General features: G+C 38.9%; 1 protein-coding gene across 2 annotated transcripts in view; it reads left to right on the top strand.

Moving 5' to 3' along the window:
• LOC116806904 (mitochondrial nicotinamide adenine dinucleotide transporter SLC25A51-like) overlaps positions 1-8,608 on the top strand; it is a 50,492-nt gene extending 41,884 nt beyond the window's left edge. For both annotated transcript variants that reach the window (XM_072923033.1, XM_072923034.1), the window contains one exon: positions 6,378-8,608. In XM_072923033.1, the coding sequence (XP_072779134.1) occupies positions 6,416-7,288 (873 nt within the window). In that variant the 5' untranslated portion in view covers positions 6,378-6,415 and the 3' untranslated portion in view covers positions 7,289-8,608. The remainder of the gene's footprint in view (positions 1-6,377) is intronic.
• Positions 8,609-14,712: the final 6,104 nt, after the last annotated feature.

Here is a 14,712-nt window from a genome sequence, read left to right on the forward strand (position 1 = left end):
GCTTCCAAAGAAAAATTCTGCAGCCTCTTGTTGTTCAGTCTCAAGGCAGTTTATTGCAAGCTATCTAAAAGATTGTCTTCTCTGGCTACTGTGGTTTGGTCAGCAGCTCAGGCAGAGGCACACACACCCCTGACACCCTCTCTGTCTGGGGGCTTCTTCTTCTCTCCCTGTCGAGAGTTTAGCTGAAGAATGGCTGCGCAGCAAGAGACACGAAAGGGTTAAGTTGATGAGAGTGTGAGAATACGTGACTTGTAGCATGAAAACTATGCCCTTGAGAAACAGATGTCTCCTAACAACCTTGAGCATACAGGTGTCTCGTTAACAACCAAGATGTAAAATTGCTTAGTATACAGAAAGATAATCAAGTATAAAGAAGCAATAACTGCAAGGCTTATCGCAAAAAGATATATGTGTTAATAGAAAGGTAACCAATCCTGAGCTTCGCTTTTGCAATATGTATGAACTAATTAGTGCTTGTATAAAGAAACTGTAATCGACTCCAATAAACTGAGACTTGTTGATCATGACAGCATGAGACTTGTCTCCCGCGACACTCTCACCAACATCTGGCACCCGAACGGACGGGACCCCCCCGCCTGGATCTGTGAGACGTTGCGTTGGGGTCGGGTCCCGCAGCTAGATGGACGGCGATTAAGCTCCACTACCTGGTGCCGCGCCGAGTGACCGCAACTGCGAGCTCAGCCGATACGTGCTGCTGAAGCCTAGAGGGTCTGCAACAGCGCTGATGTGAGTAATTGACAGGCAAGCAGCATATAACCTTTTCACCTCCTTTCTCAGACGGAGGCAATTTAAAGGGCTTGATTTGGATAGGGATCTCCAGGCTTCCGTGCGACATCTCTTTCATATTCTCTCAAAGAGAGCTGAAAAGGTTAAAGAAGCCGATTTCGAACAGTTGGTTCTGTGGGCAAGAAACAAAAGCAAGCTGCAAAAGCCTTCGCTGATTTTTAGTAAAGTCGAATCGCAAGAGCTGGGACAGCTGCTTTGGGACCCAGTGATAGTGGGCAGAAAAGACAAGAAAATAGTGCTAGAGCTTGGAGGCATTTGGAAAAAAGTTTTACAAACCCTGCAAATCATGTCTGCAGAGAAAAAAGCAGCGGATGTTAACAGCTCGGTGGTTCCGCAGAGTGAGGCAAACTCGGAAGTGGCCCCGTCGGGTCCCTCGGGAGGCGGGGAGACACCTGAGGAGGCAGGCGGAGTTGGTGACGAAACACGGCTGAGTCAGGAGGAGGCGGCCCCGGGGCAGAGCGGACTTCGGCCGAGAGACAGAAGGCTCCTTATTGCTGAGCAACAGCGCGAGGAGGGAGATGGGCGTTCCCGGGGGCTCGGCCGCGCTGGAGTCGGAGCAGGCGGGGTGCGGCCGCATCATAAGTGTCTCCTCTCCCATCCCCACAGTGACGCAGCAAGGACGGGAGCGAGACAGCGCCGCCCCCTCATCTCCCCACAGCACCCAGCAATGGCGGCGGAGACGCTGCACAGCCTGGTTGCCACGGTAACGACAACGCCAAGAGCAGCAGTGTCACCAATGGAGGGATTGCAACACTACAGCAAAAATTTCAACAGCATTTTTTCAATTCCTTGCAAAAGTCAGAAGACGTAATGAAAAAGTATAGCAATACTGAGTGTTTTCCAAGATACCAAGAAGGATAGACATTATGCAAATCAATGTTATTTCAAATACAATATAGATGAAAATCACTGTATAAAGATAGAAATGTTAATAATGATTTAATTGCCAAAAATGTTTCTGAAAACAAAGATTTGAGGAATTTAAGTCAGATGGAATGTTGGCATTGAGTTCGCAATTTCTGTTTTTGAGTTTTTATAGATAATAAAATAAATAATAATTGTCAAGTTTTTATAAGTAATGATAAGTAGTGATTGTTACTAATGTTATATGAACACTTTGAAAAAAATGTCTTAAACTATTTTAAACATTTCTTGTTGATAAGCTGATCATATAATGTAAGTTGTCTGATTTTTGTGATAAGAATTATTATTAAAATGTTAAGGTATTAAGGTGTTGTTTTAATATTTACAGTCAGTTTTCATATGTTTTATTGTCTTTTTAAGTGATTAATTGCAAGATGTGTTTTTTCAGGATCCTGTTGTTTTGATTTTTTAACTACTCATGTGATTTCTTTGTCTAATCTTCTATGCAGCTGCAATTCATCTTCTTTTAAAAATTTATTGTCCAAGTTTTAGTTCAAGATTTCAGACTTCAAATTTTCAGATCTCTAAAGAAAAGGTTTGTTGTATTTAGAGAATTTTTGTCTTGAAAGAAATTTTAGACAGGTTCAATTATTTGAAGGTTTGATAAATTTTTAATAATAAGGTTTTCTACTTATAACAGTTATTTCTAAGACTTTCATATTATAATGTGTTAATACATATCCTCCAATTAGGGTTTGAGCTCTGGCCAAGCTCTGGCTCTACGTGGATAGCGTAATTGACCCAAGTGTTTTCTGCATCAAAAAGTATTCAAGTCCTTTTGGCTTAACAATTTGATCCTATAGGGCAGCTGAGCCTCAAAGAGAGTTTTGGAGAGACATGATCAGGACATGTTTTATCCAAATCTCTGTTGTTTTAAGGTTTTTCAGCTGCTGCAGACTCTGGGATGACAATTTGATAGTGTAGCACTTAGTAACTGTGATTTTATATGTAATATTAATTGTGTATTATCTAATTGATTTTTATTTGTTGTTAGTTTCTTTACTATATGCATTGTTTTGTTTTTGATGTTTTTTCATGTTTATAACAAAGATGTTGATATCTCCATTTCTTCATGCAAGTTTTAGGGAACAAAATTGAGAGAAGACCCTCCAGTCCCTGTGGGGGGTGTTAGGTTTGTTTGTGTTTTAACAGGTGCAGAATCTAGATGGATTTCAGTGAAGAATGTGGAACTTATCAATTGCAAGAGGGCACTGATCTCTCCACAAGTGGATCAGAAGATACACAGCAAAAGTGGATTGTGCAAAGATTTGTGTTTCACCCACAGAAGATCGTGGGCTTTGAGGTTTTTTTTTAATATAAGTGTGTTTTTAATGATGTTATAAAATTTTTGCTAAGTTTTAGTAAGTTTTAGTAATGCCTGTGATTTTTCTATTGATTTCGCCATTGTCTTTCAATGGCAAAAGAAAAAGAGGGAGTCCCAATGTGGATCAACAGCAATCCTGCTTAAGTGAGTGTTTTTACCCATCCAACCAAGAAGTCTGGGCAGGACAGATGCTCTTGCTGCATTGATACGAAAAGGCAGAGACAGAATTTTAGAAATGGATGAAAAAGATACCAACCTGCAGTGATAACAACGTCAATGACAACAGTTTGCCTAGAACATCCCGTGATTAATCCAGTTCTAATGAAAATTAATTTTGTAGAGTACAGAGAAATAAGTTAAAATATCATAAGTGTGAAGTTAAATTTATCAGAAGTTATTTTATTAGAAGTTATAGTTTATGTTTAAAATTAAGTTTGTTTCTTTCATGTTAAACAGGGCATTCAAAAACCAAAGAAATATGTAGTGGGCTTCAATGTTTTTATTAAGCAGTATTTTAGTTATTGAAGTATCTGGAATCCTTGACATTGACAAAAACAGAAAATATGCGGATCACTTGGGCCAAACAAACTAGGCAAAATTCATTCTGCCTGTTGTTAGCCACACCGTCTAACTCATTTCGTACTTGTTTAATTGGAGTCTCGTTGGGTCCCATGACAGAGTTCAAAACCTGGACCCGAGCTCAAATGAATTCAAATAGCACAAAGACATGAGTGCGAAAAATTTGAAGACATGTGCTGTATGAATTTGAAAAAATAGTTCAGAATCTATTCATAAGAAAATTCTGCATTTGCAACAACATGTTCAGGTGTTACAGAGGGATGATACATTTTTTAAATTATCATTTAAATCATGGAGAATTACGGGGTGGCTCAAACACCTCTTGCAGCCTATGATAATAGGATTGTTAGTTATGTAATTTTAATGCTTTCATTGCCGTGTGTATTTCAGTACTTGCAAAAGACTTTAATGTCAGTTATAGAACAAAAATGAAACACATCCTTAATTGCTTATAGAAAAAACAGGGGAAATGTCGAGAGTTTAGCTGAAGAATGGCTGCGCAGCAAGAGACACGAAAGGGTTAAGTTGATGAGAGTGTGAGAATACGTGACTTGTAGCATGAAAACTATGCCCTTGAGAAACAGATGTCTCCTAACAACCTTGAGCATACAGGTGTCTCGTTAACAACCAAGATGTAAAATTGCTTAGTATACAGAAAGATAATCAAGTATAAAGAAGCAATAACTGCAAGGCTTATCGCAAAAAGATATATGTGTTAATAGAAAGGTAACCAATCCTGAGCTTCGCTTTTGCAATATATATGAACTCATTAGTGCTTGTATAAAGAAACTGTAATCAACTCCAATAAACTGAGACTTGTTGATCATGACAGCATGAGACTTGTCTCCCGCGACACTCTCACCAACATCTCCCCCCGCCCAGGGCTGCTGCTATCTTTTATATGATACATTACGTGATACATGTTTACAGTTTTTCCCCAATACCTACTACCTATATTAAATGGTGCTTTTCTACTCTAAACCAATCCATAAGTGCCAACATCATCATGAACATGGAGGTAAGAAAGAAGAAAGAGGAGGAACAGGACCGGCCTACATTCCTCCATCTTAAAACTTCTGACCCCCATGTACAAAGTAAACCCCCTCCCGTACAGGTGTTAAAACCCCCTTGTACAATACAAAAAAATTCTTCCCTCTACTTTGTAACTACTTCTACTGTAATATCTAAACTTTTGTGACTCCTTGTTCCACCTTCAAAGTTGGTAAATCATTCCATGGCTCAAACTCAAAATCACAGCTGTTTCCAGCTGCCTGCCAGGGTCTCAAATGCCTCTGACCAGGGCCTGGAACCTCCAGAAATGTCTGAGGGACATTTTGAGTTCCAACACACATCAGCTTTATATCCTAAGCATGATGTTATATGGTATGGAATATCCCTTTGATCAGTTGGTGTCAGATGTCCCACTTGTGTTCCCTCCCAGTTTAACTGTATCCCAGCCAAAACCAGTGCAGTGACACAGATGGCACTTGTGAGATTAAGGCTGAAAGAAAAGGTTCTGTCATAAACACATCTGAGAAAAATTGCATTGTCTGATCATTACAACTTCTCAAATCATAATCATGACAACTTACTTAAACTACATGAGAAAATGTGTACCTTATAAAACTGAGTTAGAGCTCTTTATTTTTCCGCAAAAGAAATCAGAAGTGATATTGGCCAGAGGTTGCTATTGCCAACACAACTGGTGACTAGTCAAAAGTCTTATGAATCCTGTGGTTTAGATGTTGCATTACTGAATGACACATTTATCCAGAGTTGATATAAATCTTAATATAAAAGTGGGGGGCCAGATAAGACTGTGGCATAGTTGTGAGTGTGGCTATTTTACTATATGCAGAAAGAACTAAGTTGATCCTAGGAACAATATATATTAGTATAGATGAAGTGGTACAACCCCCCCTAATGTGAATTCCTCACTAGTGGTATGACTTCATATCAGGATAAAATACTAACCTTTGTAAATGACTTCTATGGTGCTGTTCCTTGGAAAATATTGAAGAGTGTAATATTATGCAAGTGGCAGATCATGTATCACCTATTAAGGGCTAATTCTCAGTTTTATTTAATGAAACCTTTTTCACTGTGTCCTTCAGGACCTTAGCTCTAGCAGAGCTCAACATATTTTCTAACATTTCTATATTATTTTACTATTCTATTGTAAATGAATGCTGATTATTAAATTACTGTTTAAATTATTCATTGCTGTCTGCCACAGGGAAATACAGGCAGGAATGATCAGAATTTGCAATGCTGAGCTGTGTGCAGTGTGTGTGTTTTCCAAAAGCTTGGTAACTTGTATCTTACTAGTGTTAGAATAGATAATTCACTGTTTGAATCCCTTGACATACTTTACTGGCAACTTAATGTGTAAACTTCCTATTTCTCCCTCACATTTTCAGTTGTAAGGTGGCACTGGACGGGTTCATATTCTATTTGTTTTAATTTAGTTTGGTTCTAATCAACAAAACATAAAGGGAGGAAAAATATCTAGTTTTTTAGGCCCTTGGATGTATTGCAGAAAATTGTATATTTTGCATCATCTATCAGTTCATGACAGTTTGTCACACTGTTCCACTGAATTTGATGAATTTTCTTCAGGATGTAACATGCTGCACAGTGTGATGTTGAACAGTGTGCACATGACGTGTGTGTGTAAACTAAAATAACTGTGTCACATGCCATTTTGTTCACATTATTTTTCTTTTTTTTTTTTTTTACATAGGAAAAGAAATCTAATATATATATCGAGGGGAAAAAAAGATGGATTCACAAGATTGTGTCCCAACAAATTCAAAGCAAGATATGAGCCATCACATAAAGGGTAACTCTGGTAAGCATTATCTTTGTGGCTATTGTGCAGCCTTCACCAATATAGTAGTCACCTTTCCCATCCAGAAGGTCCTCTTTCGACAACAGTTGTATGGCTTGAAAACAAAGGATGCAGTACATCAGCTGCAGAAAGATGGAATTCGAAATCTCTATCGTGGAATCCTTCCTCCATTAATGCAAAAAACAACTACCCTGGCTCTAATGTTTGGCTTGTATGAAGATTTCTCCTCCTTGCTCCATAGTCACACAAATGCACCTGAACTTCTAACTTGCAGCATGGCAGCAGTGCTTGCAGGGACTACAGAAGCCCTTCTTACACCTTTTGAACGAGTCCAGACTTTGCTTCAAGACTACAAACATCATGACAAATTTACAAACACTTACCAGGCTTTCAAGGTACTAAAAGTCTATGGGATTAGAGAATATTATCGGGGTTTGGTGCCTATTCTGCTCCGGAATGGAAGCAGTAATATGCTCTTCTTTGGCCTACGAGGACCTATCAAACAATATCTGCCTGAAGCAACTTCTTATAGCACTCACTTGTTCAATGACTTTATCTGTGGCGGGCTGTTGGGTGCCATGCTGGGATCCTTATTTTTCCCAATGAATGTTGTAAAAACTCGCATGCAGTCTCAAATTGGTGGTGAATTTCAGTCTTTTTCAAAAGTTTTTGTGACAATATGGCTAGAACGTGATAAAAAATTGATGCATCTTTTCAGAGGAGTCCATCTGAATTACCATCGTTCTGTCCTGTCCTGGGGTATAATCAATGCAACATATGAATTCTTGCTAAAGCTATTATAAGAAATGTTACCTTCCTTTGAAATACCTCTATTCACTTGGATATTTGTACATTTTAGGTCACTTTGTCTCTGGAAATAGGTTAATTTATGGAAATTTTTGTGAATAACATGGAGCACCATGAAACTTGGAGAGAATTCAAAGCAGCCATTACATTTCAGTAGGGAGATGGATGATACTGTTAGTGGCTGCTTAGTGTGGAAGGTAATTAGTCTTATGAACAACCTTGAGTATTTATGGGGTAAATGGCAATATGTATAAATCTTGATGCAGCTCGATATACCTCTAACAAGTTAAAATATTTATATGCTGGTGGATAAATTTACCCATAGTGGAATAACTAGACAAATACAAAGTAAAAAAAAAAAAATTGTATATTGGTCTAGTAGCTTATTCTATTATTTCCAATATTTCCCAATACTCACAATAATCAAATTTTATGCTGCACATTGTATAATTTGAAAATAAAGAAGGAGACAATTAAAGCTAATTCTTTTGTTTGAAACACTACAGAGGGGTAAAAACTGAGCTTCCAAATGTCTTGGGGCTATAAATTATCTTTGGAGTTTAAACAGAAGCTGCCAGTTTTTAATTAGGATGACTTTCTTTCTGAACCTCAAGTTTTGAACTGAGCCTACACAAACTATTTTGTCAACCATTTTACCACTCAGCTTAAAGATGAGGATCATCTCATTCATCAATAGCTACTTAATATTAAACTTCAGTGTAAACTGACCAAGTGCAAAGTGAGATTGTGCCTATGTATGAGTGTGCCTTGAAATGGAAAGGTGGAAGGAGCAAGACAGCAATTTTATCCCGAGCTTTAAAAGTGTTTCTTGTTGAAAAACCTATTTGCAAATTTGGTATACTCAAGTTTTCTGCTTTTGTACTGCTTTGTTTCTGTTGCAAACAAAAAACTGATCTCACTCTAATGTTCAAACAGTAATATATCTTCCTTTGATTAGCAAATAATTTGATTTACAGCTTTTTTTTTTCTTGTGCAAACTATTTTTGTTTAATTTGCACTGTGACAGAATTTTATATCAGCACTGACAAAGTGAGATTTCTGGGTATAAGCATTTAAGGCCTTAAAGGGAAAGCAAGCATAACTACCAAACAGGTGACTGTCTTAATTCTTATTTATTTTTTCTTTATTTGGGGGTGTGTTATTCATGAAAAGTTTTTTAAGTATTCTTTGTTTTGGATTTGGGGGCAGGAAAACTTTCAGAAACTATTTTTAATTGTTCTTTTCCTATGTTTTAGGCCCTGTATAACTATCAGTGGTAATACAATAAAACAATAAAAGGAGTTGTGTGGCTAATAAATTATACTTCAAGAATTTGTAATTTGGTTAACAGATAACAATATGCAGTAAAGACAGGGGTGTGGTCACCTGCCATGCATGAAGGTTACTTGCATGTTTCATTCACCAACTGTTATGGTTTGACACTGGCATAATGTCAGCGCCCCCATGAAAATACAACTTCTCAATAGAATGCTGTGAAATGTGATCGGGAACAGAGTAAAGCAGCTTAAGCTTAATAACAATGGGGAAAAGAACTTTATTAAGCTATTACTACTATACTACTATAAAAGAAAAAAAAGAAAGAAAAACACACACAAAATCTAAAATTAAAACCTTTCAAAACATTCCTCCTCCCACCATCTAACTCTAACAAACTACAGTGAGACACATTTGGATTTTTAATTAAGTATTCACCCTTCAATATAATTAAGATTAAGTCTATTAGGGGAGAGAAGAGTCTCCCTTGCACCATAGACTCCTTAGGAAATACAGCTGCTATCTTTTGTGTTTCTATGTCACACATGGCACCACCCGGAGAGAATCTGCCAGTGTGACACTCTCCTCTCCATGTCACAGTGCTCTCACCACTGTGCATGGACCAAGACTGCTTATAGAGCTCCTTTAAAAATGCTTTGCCAAGGACCAACAGGAACAACAGTCTAGCGTCTCAATTTGGGACCACAGTCCCCCCCCATTTTCCTCTGAGGTCGAGGGTCTAAAAACAGAGATCTTCTTCTTCTCTGAAGACAGCAGGCATCATCACGCCTTCCTCAGCTTTTCTTTGTTCACTTTATTATATTAGTAGTTGCTGAAGCAAGTCTTTTGACTCACTATACATCTCCCTAAAATGCAATCTCTGTTACAAGAAAAATTAATTCAGTGTATAGTTAATAAAAAAAGTCTAGCTAAAAGCTACTCTATCATCTCCTCCCAACCCAGGCTGTGTCTCTTTCCTTCAAATTAAAGAAGAGTAATATTTCACAAAGCCTTCATTTCCCAAGAAAGAGTTAAAAGTCTCAGACTCCCCAGACAGCTAAAAACTCAGTCCAAGACTCCGTTCAGTCTCCCACACTAAGCATCTTCCCCCCCCCCCCCCTTCTCCTTCTCCTCTACCAACAAACTTCAAGTGCCTTCAGGCTCTCTGTCACTTTCCCTCTAAGTTGGGCGGGGATGGGGGGGGGGGGGAACAAAGACATCTCAGACTTCCTCCACCCTTCTGTCCACAAGAGCTAACCCAACTCAGTTCCAAATCCTTCACCCCCTAGCCTACCTCCCCGGGCCCGCATGGCTTCCCCTCCCCACCCAGCTCGTTGCTGAGCAGGGGAGGTCTGCACTCTCCGATGACCGGAACCAAAGAAAGCAAGTTTTCCTGGGAATTCTGCTTTTAACCCCTCTGTGTTCTCAGAGGCATGTCCACCCTCAATTAGTCACTTGGAGTGTCAATATCCAAACCTAACCCCTGACTAAACTAACCTCTTCCTGCCGAAAAAAAAATTTTTCTGTGTCAAACCACAACACCAACAAAGAGAAAGGTGTAAAAGGGTATTAGCAAACATAAACATTACTCTAATTGAATCCTGGAGTGAGGAAGAAAACAACCAAAGAAGCCATCAACATGAGCATCATATTGCTCCTGGCCATGGAGAGCAGTGAAAGAACAAGCATAACACCAGGGAAAGGAACAGAAACTAAGAAGGGTGGGAGTGGGGGTGTGGAGGGTGTGTGTGTTGCAATTAGAAATACATGATTCTTTCTTTTCATGTAACAATTAGATCCAGATTAATAATGATTCGACTCTCAAGTTTTTAATTACACTAACAATACATTTCTGGCTTTACTTATGCATATCAATGCCTTAAAGAACCTAGAAATGAAACAACACACTTTCAAAATAATATTAGTATAGGAGATAATATAAAAGTTGGTCTTTATTGGAGGCCTCCAGGGACAGATATGGAAAATGTCCACAAAATGCCCACCCCCACATAGGGTGAATACAGTTTTATAACTTTAGCAAATTAGCATAATTGACAAAAATCACCAATTAGAGACATAAGTGGTTAGGCAATTTTCCCCCGGTTCAAGTCCCTCCTAAATCCTCCCCACTCAGATGAGAAATAAACTTTGTTTATGAAAATGTGTCTCAAAGACCTGGTCTCAACCTTGGTTCCCAGGAAGAACCAAGATAGGACTGGGGCCTATGTGATTTGTCTTTCTGCCTATAAGGGTTGGAGAAAGTACTGGGGCTATCTAGGAACTATATAACTACACAACAATAGAGCTAGAATATATGTGTAAAGAATATAGAGAATATATAAGCAAAAATCATTCTGGCAGCATTTTCCCCTTTAGTCTTGTCTAGTCTCTACTCTTAACATTCAATCACAGCATCGTATCATACAGCCAGCTATTATGCAAAGATTAACTACAGATATAAGTAGTATGAACAGTTCCTTTTATCCAGGCCCAGTTCAGTAACCATGAAGTGAGTGTATGGAAGGTATATTCAAAGTTCAATGAGCCTTTTGAAAGTTACCTGATGTAGAATTGGAGTTTGCTTCCAAACTTCAACCAAATCTTTATTAATTCTTTGACTCTTATCTGCATAAGAACAACTAGTGTTAATGATTGTGCAGAGAGTAGGAAATTGAGAGCCATTCTATTTTGTAAAATTATACCATATAAATAATGGATTTCTTCTTGTAAGTCTAAAATTGCATCTGAAATTTGCTTTTCAATATGTTCAATAATCCTCAATATGATAAAATATTATTATGTCTGAAACTACAGCCCCAAGGGCACAGGCCCAATCTTTATCTAGGGACAAAACTTGCCAGGCCTCATGTTCACATATCCAATACCATCTTGGCATGTCATTCTTATGAAGAGGTTTTGGATACATTTTGGACTAAAGCCACATGCAAATGTTGGGGCCAAACATGAATCATGGTTGCCAACTGTGCAGATAACAGGCACAAAAAGAACAATTTAAATCACATTATCCCAAATTGTCTCAGTTTCTGTTTTCCAGTTGTTTCAGGAGCAGAGGTCTTCTTAACTATGGAGCAGTGAATTCAGGGTTCTCTGCCAGCAACTTCAGTTTTGGTAAAGGTAATCAAGACTTGGAATGGTCCTCTCCACTGTTCTTTGTTTGGTTTGATGCCTATATAACTTAGGTCAAAGTTACAAGGTGCTTATATAGCTTGAGTTATAAGATATCTATATAATTTGATGCCTACATAACCTGAATCATACCTTTTTACACCTATATATACCTGATATAAATAACTTTTTATACAATCTAATGGCTACTATATGGTTAACTAGTTGCTTAATGCTGAATAGACAAAAAAACAAGAAAAACAACTCGCCAGGTGGATAGCTTCAGAGATCGATAAGTATGGTACTAATGAAAAATTGTCAAGTGCAAAGCCAATTAGCCACAAAATAAAGAATTTAGATTGGTTAGGACCAGACAGACCAAGGAACACTGTAACTGCACATCCTCTGAAGACAGAATTGAAAAGTTCAAACATGAAGAAGATCTTGGAAGCTTTCATCAAAGACCCCAAATGACCCCCAAATTGGGGAGGTGCAAATGCAATGCAAAAGAACTATCTAATAACCATGAGATCATACTACGTAAATTAGTTTCGGCATGTATATGATAATGTTATAGTGACATAGTAACACTAAGCAATACTTACTTTATAAATATACCACAGCACTTGACAAAGGTGGGTGAGTTAGGTGGAACTATCTCCCTGTGAAAAACAAGTTTCACTCTTTAGAAATTTTTTATTTAAAAGTTTAATAACGGATAAAAAGGATAAAATTCAGCGATGGGGTGCTTGGCTATCTGCCAAAAGCACACTGTTAGCTTAAAACAATGTCCTCAATATACTGTTACATTACAGAGTGCACATGCATATTCATAAGAGTTTATACATATTCAAACATTCTTGTGAGCTTAGGTGTTCCATGAATTTTTCTTGGTTTTAACCTTTGACTCGTCTGCATGCCATCTTTCAGAGTAAATCAATATATTTTATTTCTTCTCATGGTTTCATCCAGTTGTTTTTACACTCCCTGATAACAAGGAGTCATTAAATTGGGTTCTGGTTTTTGTCACCGTGATATTATCACTCAGATAGTCTACAAATGCAAGGAACTACTTAATTATCTTCTTAATTATCTTACACCAGTCTCTGAGTTAGTAATGAAGTTGTTATAGGTAATAAACATAATTTGCGACATTCCTTGTATGGAATATATAATGTTAAATACTTGTTAGATTATACCTCGTTTGTACTAGCCTCCCCCCCCCCCCCCTCTTTCTCCCCTCCGAGACCGGGTGTAGACTGGAAACTAATTTACAAGTAAGAAGATACAGCTCGCCAGGAGATGGGCCATGTCTGGAAAGCTGCGGGAGACCCCAGGCGCTGATCATCGTGTGAACGACCCGAGATGGCTATCTTGGAAATCCCTGGACAGATACATGTGAATGCAGCGTTCCCGTAAATTTCATCACGAAATTCAACAACTCCGGACACTGAATAATTCTCCCTCATCACCAAAAAAGAAAATCTTATTAACATATGGACTCTAAATAGAAGAAAGGACTGATTGCAAAAATCTTGGCCTCAGGCAGAATTTTCCCTATAAAACTCACTTGTGCCAGGATGGAGGTGTGTGGGCATAGGGGAAAACCTCTACTGAGGCTGACTCCTAGTTGCACACCCAGGGCTGACCCCAGGCTCGGCACTGGTTTTTTTTTCTGTGTCTGGCTACATAGAATTTGACCGCGAATAAAACTGTTTTGGTTTTTTTTTTTGATTTGGCTGAATAAATTCTCATTTATAACAAAGTGATTTGTGGAATAAATAGAGTCCACAACCTGATGTAGTTATGAAGTGGGTATGTATGTCAGTACCCAGCACAAGGGAGATAGCTCTCCAAAAACTTGTGCCCGGAGCCTCGGTCTGACCCACATCTTTATTCACAAAGGTGTTCCACATGCAATACATTACACAACCTTTCAATGCATATTCAACCCCTGGCCCCGCCTGTCCTCGCTTCTCATGCTAAATAGGTCCATGCCCTGGGCATGCGTGGTTTGCTGTGGTGGTCTTACAGGGGTCTCTCGGTGGTCTCTAAGGCTGAAGATTGTGGTCTTCCTCATTGTTATGAACACAACAGCCTTGCTGGGACACTTGACTAGAACTAAGTACTGACATTGAAATGTTAATTAGCTAATTGCTCCTGGGAATCACCTACTCCCCCCCCCCCCCCACTACCATTCTAGAACTGGGATGCAAAATAGGGAGACCAGTGGAATCATGGGAGGGGGTTTTGGGGATGAAAAACACCCCTAAATGGAAGGCTGGACACAGTGGAGGGGGCTGGATGGGTGTGCTGGTTGGGGAAGAGGGAACCACATCCCTAGTCTCTGTCTGACCTGTCACCAGAACCTACAGAGGACCAGACTGGACTGGGCTGTGGGAAGCAGGCACAAAGGAACAACTCTTCCTGGTGTTACCAGGAGGGAAGGAGAGGGGATAGCTGCTGCTGGACTTTGGCAACAGGCTCTGCACATCCCCTCACCCTTGGGAGAGAGGATGGTCTGCTGATCGGGACTTCAGGTACAGACTGCACACCTCTTCACCTCCACAGAGACTCCAGGGACAGACTCTGCACACCTTCTCCCGCCTTCTTCCCCTTCGGCTACCGGGAAAGCTACAACAGCAGGGGTGAGCCCCCTGCCCAGCTAATCTTTTTAATAAAAAGTTGAACATTAATAAAGGCATAAGCCCTGTTCATTTCACTCATGATTGAACTTTTGAACTTTTCCTCTTTGCATGTATTGTTCCCTATGCAAGAAGCTTCAGAAATTTCCATTTTCCTATGCCCTTTGTACCATGGCAGAGGTTTCTTAAGTAAAAGGTTAAAAATCAACACATAATTCTACAAGCTAAAATTTAAATGCTTAATTAATTTTGTTAACTCAAGGGAACTCCAAAAATCTCTATTTCAGTTACATAAAAGCATTTTAACATCACATAGTTTCTCTTTTAATATTATGTTACAGTCTAGGATATATTTATCATATTACTATTTACTA

Source organism: Taeniopygia guttata, chromosome W (genome assembly GCF_048771995.1).
Source record: "Taeniopygia guttata chromosome W, bTaeGut7.mat, whole genome shotgun sequence".
In the NCBI taxonomy this organism is placed as follows: domain Eukaryota; kingdom Metazoa; phylum Chordata; class Aves; order Passeriformes; family Estrildidae; genus Taeniopygia; species Taeniopygia guttata.